Source organism: Delphinapterus leucas, chromosome 13 (assembly GCF_059928025.1).
Source record: "Delphinapterus leucas isolate spDelLeu-1000000601 "Yukka" chromosome 13, BTC_Dleu_Yukka2, whole genome shotgun sequence".
NCBI classification, from domain to species: domain Eukaryota; kingdom Metazoa; phylum Chordata; class Mammalia; order Artiodactyla; family Monodontidae; genus Delphinapterus; species Delphinapterus leucas.
The window spans coordinates 63,010,304-63,023,382 of NC_143141.1; the positions used below are offsets into that span (position 1 = coordinate 63,010,304).

The 13,079-nt window shown below is 35.8% G+C and overlaps 1 protein-coding gene and 1 non-coding gene across 4 annotated transcripts in view; both read left to right on the plus strand.

The window, feature by feature from the left end:
* Window positions 1-13,079, plus strand: part of MAP4K3 (mitogen-activated protein kinase kinase kinase kinase 3) — a 190,618-nt gene that overhangs the window by 160,230 nt on the left and 17,309 nt on the right. For all 3 annotated transcript variants that reach the window (XM_022574007.3, XM_022574008.3, XM_089923256.1), the window contains 5 exons: window positions 2,249-2,290; window positions 4,589-4,673; window positions 5,863-5,942; window positions 11,272-11,332; window positions 11,414-11,531. In XM_022574007.3, the coding sequence (XP_022429715.1) occupies window positions 2,249-2,290; window positions 4,589-4,673; window positions 5,863-5,942; window positions 11,272-11,332; window positions 11,414-11,531 (386 nt within the window). The remainder of the gene's footprint in view (window positions 1-2,248; window positions 2,291-4,588; window positions 4,674-5,862; window positions 5,943-11,271; window positions 11,333-11,413; window positions 11,532-13,079) is intronic.
* On the plus strand, window positions 1,031-1,168 carry LOC115803455 (small nucleolar RNA SNORA67). The gene has a single exon (XR_004024205.1). It is a non-coding gene; the product is annotated as a small nucleolar RNA SNORA67 (small nucleolar RNA).

The following is a 13,079-nucleotide window of genomic DNA, read 5'->3' on the forward strand; positions in this document are numbered from 1 at the left end:
AGTCTTTGTGTATAATGACATTGGTTATTTTTCTAGAAATTTACAGGACATATGGTTATGTGCATACAGCTATACTTTGTGCACTAAGCACATTGCTAGAGGCTTTTGTTCTGTATCTGTTCAACTGTTTCATAAGATTTCACTATAGATATGACATACCATTTTTTCTAATTCAGTTAAAGCACTTGACTGGGGTTATGCATTGTAATTTGTGAAACTTAAGACATTTTTAACAAAAGTGAAATGTCCTGTAGGAATAATAGGATTTATGAAGTCTGTCCAACTGAGTAGTGCCTTTTTGCTTTCATCAGTTTAAATTTTAGCAGCCCTGCTAATGTAGTAGTATAAAAATGCAGCCTAATGATTTTGCAACACAGTATAATAACCTTTGAGAGATGAATACGCTTTTTAATTTATGCACTTTTAATTCACTTTTTCTATTACCTTATTTTATCAGGATAAGGAACTAGTAATTAAACTAACAGTCTCAATAATTCTGAAATAAATATGTCATGACTGTATCAGGATAAACAGTATCCCTGGTATATTGAAACATGATTACAGTTTGTGCAGCTTCTTGAAATTATTTACAGCCAATTCTGTCAGTACTTAAGTTAAATCTGACAGAACATTCAAAGCTCCCTAATTAAAAATGATGTTTTGCTAAAATAGATGATATGTGATAAAAAATAAGTACATAAATCATTTGCAAAATGGAAAAAAATTATCAGAAATGGATGGCAGTATTAGCTGTACATCCTCATAAACATATCTACAAAGTAAAATTTCATAGTCTTAATTTTAAAAATGTCTAAAAGTTACTCATGTAAGTAGTACTACACAGAATATTTCATTTGTATCATGTATATGAAATCAATTAACAGTAGCTTTTTAATTTTGGTCTCATTTAAACAATTCTGATTTATATGAGATTGAGAAAAAATTATAATGTCATTCCTTAAAACGCTGTTAAGATTAACCTCAAAAGAAACCTAGACTTTCATTAAATTTACGTTTAAATTATAATCTCTTCCAAGGAGATTCCTTCTCCAGGGATAAATCATATACCCCAGGAATGTAGCCCCTTGGAGAAATTTCTGGTACTGTTGAGAATATTGTAATAGATGAGCGATGTGCTATTTTTCCTCTCCTTAAATTATCAGTATACTATGAACAATGATTCATGCATTTGAGTCCATCAAAATTTAAAACTTCACTTGACAAAACACTCTGTAAACAAGGTTAACATAATGTGCAGACTAGGAGAAAACATTTGTAATATATATATAACAGATAAAGTATTTAAGTCTAGATATATAAGGAGCTCCAACAGATAGATAAGAAAAAGGTAACTCAGTTAAAAAAAAAGGGGGGGGCGGGGCGGGGGGGGAAGAATTCACAGAAGAGGAAAAACTATTTTTTAAAAAGATTCTCAACCTTCCTAGCAATCAGAGGCATGCAAGTTAATGAGAAACACAGGAGAAAACACTTTTTACTCCTGTAAAAACTGTTATCAGTTTGAGAACATTAAGTGTCTGTGAGACCATAAGGAACCAGGACTCTCGTACATTGCTGGTGGGAGCGATATGAAGTGGGCACTTGGAAAGGCAGTTTGGCAGTCAGTATCCACTAAAATGTAAAGGTACAGACCCCATATTCCAGAAGTTTCACTTCTCACAACATATCCTTAAAAGAAAACATTCACACATGTAGTAAGGTATGTACAAGGGTGATCATTTCCACATTGTTGTTATAGTAAAAATTTGAAAATAATTTTAAATATCCAATAACAATTAGGGAATTGCTAAATAAAGTATGTTATATTCATACTGTGCTGCAGTTAAAGCAAATGAGTCACTGTACTTATGCTGTCCCAGTGTTAAGGCAAAGAACAAGTTGATAAACAGTGAATAACTGTTTATGTTCTAAAACACACACAAAAACAGTATTTCTGTGGGGACATGTATATAAATATGTGCAAAAAGGTCTGGAAGGATACACAAATACATGAGTACATATAATTGCCTAGAGAAAAGTTTGGAAGGATACACAATAAACCATTTTGGGGGGGCAGGTACTAGGAATAAGTGGAGTGTGAAAGGATTATAGGGGACTTCAGTATTATCTATAATGTTTTGTTTGACCAAGAGAATGTATTCATGTGTTTTATTCTGATACATGTGTTTGAAATACAGTACTGATATACCAAACAACAAGAAGTATAATCATGCATGTGTTCTTTTTCTAGAAGCCTATTAGTAATGGCCTACCCCCAACACCTAAAGTGCACGTAAGTATAAATACCAAATAGGTTAAGTTTTCAAACTAAATACAATGACAAATAATTGCTTGAATGTGTACCTTTGGTTGGATTTTTTTTGCCTGTTTGAAAGAATCCATTATTATTGAAAAAAACTAAAAGATTGCTAATTTACATATTAATTGATTATATCTGAAAAGTAACTTTTCAAAAGAAAATTACGATAAATTATACATTTTAAAAAGCTGCTTTATTCAAAAATTATTAATATTTTCTTTGCACATATTTTTGAAGGAATGTGAAAAATGCACAGTTATCAAAAACATAGAATTTTAGAACTAGAGGGAACATTGAAGGAGCATCTGGCCCAAACTCTATTTTTTGCCCATGAATAAAACTGAGACCCAAAGATCTTAGTCACCAAGATCACAAAAGAGCACCCAACTCTAACCAGACCTAGAACTAGAACGTAAATGTCCTATGTTATAGTCCTTGTAGGTTTTTTATATCTATATATACTATGCTATCCTTTTTAAGATTAAAATGATATTAACTCAATGTAATTTTAGGTTAGTATGGATAGAACTACATTTTCGCTGATACAAATCTCTAATCTAAAACCTTATGTAATACTAGTTTAGACAATGTCCATAATTTTTCTGGTTTTTAACCTCTCAACTCTACTATTTAGCCTTTTTACTTTTTAACTCTACTTTTTAATTAGTATAAAGATCTAAATAATCATACCTCATTTTACAAAAAGAAGTTTTGAGTGTAAAGGCCTCCTGAGGCTAGAGATTTATGTATACAATAGGGATGAGATTTCCTGTTGGGCTACAAGATGAAATTCCTTTATCAGGTATACAGTTGACAGGCAAGAGCTGATAACTATGGACCAACTATACAAACTAGCTTTAGGTTGGGACTGGTTTGATTGTTTTGTACCTCATTTGGATTTTTAAGGGGTTTAGCAATACCTTAATATGTGAATTTTGGTACCTATCTTAAAGGATAATTATCAGGGTTAGTTAAGTGATATAATTTCTGCCCTACACCATAAAAACATTTTTTAGAGGTCTCCTACCACCTGGTGGTATTGCCAGGCTATCGTTCTTTTTTGGGAACTAAAATCTTAAAAATACTGGTTGCGGGGCTTCCCTGGTGGCGCAGTGGTTGAGAATCTGCCTGCTAACGCAGGGGACACGGGTTCAAGCTCTGGTCTGGAAGGATCCCACATGTCGTGGAGCAACTAGGCCTGTGAGGCACAACTACTGAGCCTGTGCGTCTGGAGCCTGTGCTCCACAACAAGAGGCCGAGATAGTGAGAGGCCCGCGCACCGCGATGAAGAGTGGCCCCCGCTTGCCACAACTAGAGAAAGCCCTCGCACAGAAACGAAGACCCAACACAGCAAAAATAAATTAATTAATTAATAAACTCCTACCCCCAACATCTTCAAAAAAAAAAAAATACTGGTTGGTAGGTTTCTGTGAGTAAAAAGGAAATCTTAAGATTTAATATTTTGATTATTTTGTGTTAATATTTTTAATCCACTGTAGTCAACAGTAAATGCTCACAGTATTATCTCCCTGTTGGTAAAGAAAACATTCCTGCTCTAAGATGATGCACGATGCTGTCCTTACCACATATTTCTGTATTCTTTTTTCCTTAAGTTTTTGTTTGTAAAAGTAATTAAATGGGTAAGCTTTCTTGTATTTTTTTATTCTAACCAGAACAATAATTTCAAAATTAACATCTTACTCTTTGAATATCAAAAAACGTTCAAATGAGTGATATTGTTTTTCACTATAAGGTATTGATTATCTGAAAGGTTTGTAAATAAGCTTGATAAATAAATATTAACATCAAAAACTAAAGCTTTTTGTTGAATCCTTCCAGGGAAAATAATCAGATTGCTCAACTTTTTTTAAAAGTACATCTCTGTTTTGAGATTAAAGTCCGTATATGAATTTCAAATCAACCATACCTTTTCCACTTTGTAATTAAATTCAGTGCTTAGTGCTATTTTTAGGCTCATGAAACCAAGTAAGAAAATTTTCACCTTTGTAGAGATTATCATTTCCTTCTTACCAGAGAATATTGTATTACTCTTAATGTGGGACATGTAAGTAATTCTTCTGTAAGCAGTTATTGTGCAGAATTAGTTGCTATTACTGCTTTGTTTATTTGAGAAGATAGGAAGAATAAAATGATTCTTCTAAGTAAAATCTTATATCATCTGACAGTTGTGCCTGAAACCTTTGTGATACCACTGTAAGGCAAATGACTAGTACTCGTTAGGTTTATTTGGTTATTTTTTGTTTTTTCCAGATGGGTGCATGTTTTTCAAAGGTTTTTAATGGATGTCCCTTGAAAATTCACTGTGCAACATCATGGATAAACCCAGACACAAGAGGTAGTACTATATATTTTTATCTGTTATCTTTCTGATTGTTTAGTGTTTTCATGAGACCAGGAAAGCACTCAGTTTTAATCACTTTCTGCATACCTTTCTGAAGAAAATTTTGTTACAATTGAAAAAGAAATGTTTTTAAGGTAAATATGTTTCTCTATGTTATTAGCAGTGTTTGAGGTGACACATGGTATTAAAATTTCACTGTGTAGTCACCATATCGATACACTGAAACCATATACTCTGTGCCATCTGCCTTTATAAAGATACACATAGAGATATGTACAAACGTATGGTCTCTCCTTCTCTCTCTCTTTCTCTCTCTCTCTCTCTCACTCACACACACACACACACAGAGGTATTCTTACTAAATCTTTCAAAACTCCAAGCTGTAGGTACTTTTATTTCACAGGTGAAGAAAATGACATTCAGAGAGGTTCATTGTTTCACAGCCAATCGGTAGTAGAGCTGCAGTTTGATCCCCATTCAGTCCTGTCTGACCACAAAGCTTATGCCTTTAATCTCCCAGTACTAATCCTAAATACTGTGCATTATAGCAATGTTCTTGGCATTCTAAGTTGTTCTCAGGATACTTCAGTTTAGCCTGGAGAAGTTCTTCACCTGCTGTTTTATATTATCATAAAAACTGATCAAACAGAACCATGGCCAAACTTCTAATATCTTCTAGAAGATATTGAGTACCCTAGCAAGCGTCCCAGTTTTAGTTAACTTTTTAAATAGGCTGTAGTCAGATCTTGGTTTTTCTGATGTCATGTTTATAATAATAGCCCATCTGCAAAAATACTTCACGTCTGTATCAGCTGGTCTTGATTTGCATTCTGTATGTCAGTTGCACGTGATCCCCTCCAAGAGGGAATTTAGAAAAGTTGCTGCAGATTCTCTGCCAGTCCTCAGCACCCTCTGATGAGTGAGGAGTCCTAGCATGCCATTCTTCAAAACCTCTTTTCATAAAATTTTCTTCACTGCTTTGAGGCTAATATTTGCATATAACTCAATTCCTTGAGCTAGAGTTTCTAACTACTTATTTGCATTAAAATAAAAAATACTGCTTACAGACCACAGTAATTCTTTTTTCTTATGTTAATACATATATACTTAATTTTAGATTATATAAATTCTTTTAAAGAGTATTTTATATATCAAAATCAGTGGATTACTTTTGTCATTTCAGATCAGTACTTGATATTTGGTGCTGAAGAAGGGATTTATACCTTGAATCTCAATGAACTTCATGAAACATCAATGGAACAGGTATGTTATTTTGTATTTTTCCCTTTTTTTTAAATTCTTAAGTTATTGTACACAGACACTAAACAAGAAATGTTTCAGTGCTATGATTTGTTGCCTCTTTTGTTCGTAAAACCTTCCTAGAGCATTTTCTATTTACCAGGTGCTAAAGACACACAAGATTAGTCCTCACCTTTAAATAGCTCATGATCTAATAGATGAAACAAACATGTAAACCAATAACTGCAACACACTTCGAGTTAGATGTCACACTAGGAGTGAGTACAAAGTATAAGCCACAGAGGTGGGTATCACTAGCACCTCCTGTGGGGAGATGAGAAGGAGAGAGACTTTCAAGATGGACCATAAATGATGAGTAGAAGGTTAGAGGATAAACATGAAAGAGCATGGCAAGCATGGGGAACTATGAATGGATAATTCGATTGGAGTATAGAATGGGTGTAGAATAGTAACAATAAATGAAGGTGGATGGGTAGGTGGGTGCCAAACCCCAGAGCTTTGTGTAACATGCTGATGATCAGATCTGTGTTTTAGAAATATCTGTTTGCATTGTGGTGAGAGGTGAGACTAGAGATTATGGTTAAACGGTAAAGAAGTGTTTAGTCAGAGCAGAAGTGGAGAGGACAGAGGGGGAAAAATGGGGTTTGGAATTGTATGGGGACATTTTTGATTGTCACAGTGACTTAGAGGAAGCTTTTGGCATTTAGTACCCAGAGACCAGAACTGCTAAACAACCTGTGCACAAAAATGATGATAATGATGATGGTATTAATAGCCAATACCTGTATAAATCTTATTACGTGCCAGGTACTGTTTTTAAATGCTATTAATCTTCACAGTGACTCTTAGAAGTAGATACCATTATTATTCTCATTTCAGATGAGAAATCTGAGGCTCAGAAAGTAGCTTTTCAGAGATCCCACAGCTGTTAAGTGGCTGAATTGGGATATGGACCCAGGCGAGCTGGCTCCAGAGTCCATGTCCTTAAATACTTCACCATACTGCTTCTCCCACTTGTATCACTTCTACAGAGAAACACAGGACTTAGAGAATTAAAGAGCTAGAATTGGCCAGACTGAATGACCAGTTCAACAAGGAGGTTAAGAAGTCTAGGTTGGGGCTTCCCTGGTGGCACAGTGGCTGAGAGTCCGCCTGCTGATGCAGGGGACGCGGGTTCGTGCCCCGGTCCGGGAGGATCCCGCATGCCGCGGAGCGGCTGGGCCTGTGGGCCATGGCCACTGAGCCTGCGCGTCCCAAGCCTGTGCTCCACAGCGGGAGAGGCCACAACAGTGAGAGGCCCGCGTACCGCAAAAAAAAAAAAAAAAAAAGAATGGAAGAAATCTAGGTTGACTTCAGTTTTCCAACTTGAGTGACTGGATGAGTGACAGTACAACTTGGCAGGATGTGGTATACAGAAGAAGAGGTCAGTTTGAAGGGAATAATGATGCATTCATTTTGGTCATGTTGAGTTTTGGGTGCCTATGAGATGTATGACTAATTCTCCATTATTAATATAAATTGATTACAAATAAAATAGAAAAATCCATAAGTAATGATAATTTCTTCAAAACTAAACATTTCCATCTTTTCTCATCACAACATTTTTTTTTTTTTTTTTTTTTTTTGCGGTTTGCGGGCCTCTCACTGTTGTGGCCTCTCCCGTTGCGGAGCACAGGCTCCGGACGCACAGGCTCAGCGGCCATGGCTCACGGGCGCAGCCGCTCTGCGACATGTGGGATCTTCCTGGACCAGGGCATGAACCCGCGTCCCCTGCGTCGGCAGGCGGACTCTCAACCACTGCGCCACCAGGGAAGCCCATCACAACGTTTTTTAAACAGATTTTCTAACAAGATCCTTAACTGATATACTTACTCTAAATCTTAATCTGGAAGGAGGTATACAGTGAAGTGGCTGAAAAACACATATGAACTAGGGAGAAAAGAAAAGGATCTTGTTATTTATAATAATTAGTAAATAACAGTCAAAAGTGGTAAATTTTTTTGGATATAATAAGATACCTAAAAATCATAGTACTGGTAACAATATTAATTGTAAGTAACAAGACCAATGTCATGTTTACATGGGGTAAGCATTTATTAACCTAATTTAAGGGGCTGTTAAGTGAAGGTCCCTTCAACCCCCCCCATTCCCACTCTGCAGTAACTCCCCTTCTTAGGTGCTTTAGCATTTGAAATTACATTATTACGGTAATATTTTCTGAGCTAAACACGCCCATCAAGGTGAATGTTTTCCCTCCCAGAGGAAGCCTATAAGAGTAGAGAACACGTATGTGTGAGATCTTAAGTTTTTCCATCTTCCTGTGAAATTGATTATTAGGCTGGTTTTCTCTGTACTCTAAGGAAAGAAACTGGGTGGCATGAGTCTGCTAGATAGGGGAAGATGCTGAAAGGTGAGAAAATGACACAGAACAGGGTCTTGATTTACAAATCTCTTTCTGCTGTTATTATTTATAGCTAGCATTTATGGAGTGCTCAATGTACGCCAGTCTTCTAAGCATCTTACACCTACAAGGAACATCGTGTTCACTCACCACAGCAACAGTGTTGGGATAGGAGCTCCATTTTACAAATAAGAACACTGAGACACAGAAATAAGTCAGTTATCCAAGGTCACAGAGTCAATGAGAAAGCAGCTGTCTAAATCTAGGCAAAATGCAGAATCTACTCTTCCTTTTTTTTTTTTAAATAAATTTGTTTATTTTATTTATTTTGGGCTGTGTTGGGTCTTTGTTGCTGCACGTGGACTTTCTTTCGTTGCAGCGAGCGGGGGCTACTCTTCGTTGCGTTGCGCGGGCTTCGCATTGCGGTGGCTTCTCTTGTTGTGGAGCACGGGCTCTAGGTATGCAGGCTTCAGTAGTTGTGGCGCCTGGGCTCAGTAGTTGTGGCTCGTGGGCTCTAGAGCGCAGACTCCGTAGTTGTGGCTCACAGGTTTAGCTGCTCCGCGGCATGTGGGATCTTCTCGGACCAGGGCTCGAACCCGTGTCCTCTGCGTTGGCAGGTGGATTCTTAACCACTGTGCCACCAGGGAAGTCCCCAGAACCTACTCTTCTTAAGCACTATATAGCTTTACTAAACTGATTATTTCATCCAGAGCCTATTTTGCTAAGAGAAGTAGGCATTAGAAATCTAGAAAAGCTTTAGAGTTTTATTAAACATGGCTAAAAATGAAAATCCGAAGTGAAAATCCAACACTTAATAAAACTTTGCATAAATACTCTTCCATTGTCCCTATGTTGATATTACCAAAGGAATTTGTGTCTTACCCTGGTACTTTATATATGCTTGTATTAAATAAACTCACTTATATTTACAAATATATAGTCCCATGATAAATTTGTTTGGTTTGGTACTTGTAGTACTTTGTAAATATGTATTTTTATGGAAATAAACTCACTTCAACACTGAATTAAATAAAAATCAGTTTCTTGCTCCTTTGGTAACATGTACTGGTATGTGACTCGGAATTAGTCATTGCCCTTTTTTTTAATCTGCCTAATTTTCTCAATATAGCCAATGAATTCTCAATTCTTCTGTGAAACTTTTATGAGAGCATAAAGCAGGAAATGTTGTTTATGTTCTTGCAGTCTGAGGCACGGTTATAGGCAAGTTTTCTAAAATTAAAAACCACTTGGCGGGAGGACTTCCCTGGTGGCGCAGTGGATAAGACTCCACAATCCCAATGCAGGGGACCCAGGTTCGATCCCTGGTCAGGGAATTAGATCCCACATGCATGCCTCAACTAAGAGTTCACATGCCACAACTAAGGAGTTGGTGAGCTGCAAGTAAGGAGCTCAGCTGCTGCAACTAAGGAGCCCACATGCCACAACTAAGGAGCCTGCCTGCCACAACTAAGACCCGGCACAACTAAATAAATACATACATACATAAATATTTTTTTTAAAAAACCCACATAGCAGAACTTCCCTGGCAGTCCAGTGGTTAGGGCTCTGCGCTTCCAATTCAATCCCATTGAATTGCGCTTCCAATTCAATGGGATTGAATCCATTGAACCCAGAGGGCATGGGTTCAATCCCTGGTGGGGGAACTAAGATTTCACAAGCCACGCAGGACAGCCCAAAAAAAAAAAAAACATAGCAGTGCCACATTTTACTTGCTTGGAGACATTAGGTGTTTCATGTGGGTACATTTTGCAAATAAATGAAACAGGTTTTATTAAAAATAGATTTTACTTTGTTTCTCACCCTTTTATTATTCTGTTTTAATTATTCAGGACCATCATTGTGACTTTTAAAGCCTTTTTTAACGTAATGTCCTTAGAGGCCTTGATATGTTTCATCATTAGTCTCTTCCTTCTTTCTGTTCCCTACCCTCATCCCAGTCTGTTTTGGAGTAACCTAGTAGGAATTGGCAGGGCAAACCCAGCAACCAAACTTGTTAAATCACAATGCTTAATTACATTCATCAGTGGTTCTCAAACTTCAATATGCAACAGAATCACCTGGAGAGCTGATTAAACCGTAGATTGCTGGACCCACCTTTAGAGCTTCTACTTCAGTAGCTCTGAGATGAGGTCCAAGAATTTGCATTTCTCATTTCTAACAATGCCGGGTGATGCTGATGGTGCTGGTGCAATGACCACTTTGAGAACCACTGATATGCGTATGAAATATGTTAATGAGAGCAGTTGTTTTTTTTCCTTCAAAATATATGTTTCATGAAATCCCTTTCTTTACCCAAAATACTAATCACCTTAAAGCTTACAAAGAGGTGTCTCCCAGTTCTTAAGTGCTAGATTTCAGTAATGAATTCCATATATATGTCCTTTATGATTTATAAGTTTTCATCATATTCTCTCTTGGCCTTTTTTTCCTCCATACCTACTATTTCCACATCCTGTGTTTCACCACACCGTGATCCTTTTTTCTCTTCTGCTCCAAAAGCCATGCATGTCCATATGCCTAGATAAGACCATTTTTTGGAAGTACACAGGAGAGTCTTAATTATTTAAAACCCCAGAACCAAAATAAAGGAATAGACATTGTTTGAAAATGTCCTTTTCCCTGTGTAGTTTGGGATTATGTAGTCCTAACCATAAGGAGAGTGGAGCTAATCATGTCATGTTGGAACTTAAATAATGAAATTACACTGCTAATTTATTTTTCTTCCATATAAATATGTTATGTGTAGCATCTTGTTTTACTTGCCTTATAAAATGAGTTTCTATTAAAAATAAGTTTCTTTTTTAAGAACTGGCCTAATGATATGATAGCTACATGGTTAATATGTACATATTTACACTGCTATTATCTATTATCCTTTGAAACTTTGTGCTTTTTTTTTTTTTAAATCAGCTATTCCCCCGAAGGTGTACATGGTTGTATGTAATGAACAATTGCTTACTATCAATATCTGGTAAGTCTTTCAGTTTTTAAATACCTTACAGTTGCTCCTATTTATGTTATCAGCTTTTATGACATATATTTTTCTCTGCAGGTAAAGCTTCTCAGCTTTATTCCCATAATTTACCAGGGCTTTTTGATTATGCGAGACAAATGCAAAAGTTACCCGTTTCTATTCCAGCACACAAACTCCCCGACAGAATACTGCCAAGGTAACTGTACATTTAACTATGTTTTCATCCTTAGAGATAATATGTTAATTCATTCTAAAAAATAGATATACTACAGAAATTGAAAAAGCACGGGTTTGTAGAAATCACGTGCAATGAAAAACTGTAAGAAGTAATGTATTTTTACAAGTGTTTATCACATTCTTCTAAAATTTTCTGCTTTATACTTTCTACTTATATCAAGCATTTTCTTTCTGAGTTTTTGTTTTTCTACAAGGTTAAAACTATTTTTTTCATGTAATTTGCTGGTAATTTTATGTCACATATAGTGTTTTTGACTTATTTGTGTCAGTCTGAATAAAATGAATTTTCTCCAAGTAGTTTCTAAACTTAGAAAATTTAAGTGAGTTGTTAAATGAAGATTTTTTTAGAAGATAATTACTACTTAGAAATCGAGATTTTTGCTTTTCTACTTTCAGGGATTTTTAGTTATGTTCTTTCTTCTTTTTGGTTATTATTATATTGGGCCTCATTTGTTGAGTAAAAATCTTTTGAGTTTGGTATAAATTGTATTTTACAAAAACTTTATAATGTAACCATTCTTCCTTTACAATATTAGTTGTAAAGCAACTAATGTAGAACCTTAACTTTTAAGTACCTTGAAAATCTATTGTTGTTAATTGCTAAGTTTACAGTATAGCTAACATTTGCCCCTTCGTGCACAAAAACTTTTAAAAAATTAACTTTTGGATGAAAATCATTTTAAAATACACTGCAAGCTTTTCTGTCTTTAAAATAGATTACACTGAGTTTAACTGGATCTTTTCATGGTGACTTAGTTATGATTATGAACTTGATTTATGACACTTGTATTATAATATCTGTAGTTGGACTTCGGGATATTGCTCCTATGACTAGTCAGGAAGTTTCTTTCCTCCTGTACAGTTTATGTGCCCCTCTTTTTCTCCCAGCGGCCACTTTGTGCTGTTATCTTTCTGCCCACTTAAAGTATGACTCCATTCAGCTTTCTAACTTGATAATCCTAAATTCCTGTCGGCATGGAAACTGACCTCCAAGCTTTAAAAGTAAAGAGCCCCCAAAGAATGTAAGGCACATAAATGTTAATGCATTAACTTTTTGATATCGTTTTGTCAGAATAGAGAGCTATTCTTATATCAGTTTGTGGCTCATCTTTTTACTTTCTCAGTGGTGTCTTTTGGTAAACCAAAGTTAATAATGTATTAAACAAATTCATTCAACAAATTGAATGCCACTCATAGTTTGAGGTGCTAAGGATACAGCAGTGAAAGAAATAGCAATTTAAGTTTATCAGTATTTTCCTGTATGATTTATTTTTGCATTTTTAAAAGAAATCCCAGGACTTCTGTGGTGGTCCAGTGGTTAAGACTTTGCCTTCCAATGCAAGGGGTGTGGGTTCCATTCCCCGTCAGGGAGCACATGCCTTGCAGCCAAAAACATAAAACATAAAACAGAAGCAATATTGTAACAAATTCAATAAAAAGACTTAAAAAAAAAAAAAGAAATCCCAAGGTCATATTCTAAAATGTAAATATTTTATAGTTTTGTTTT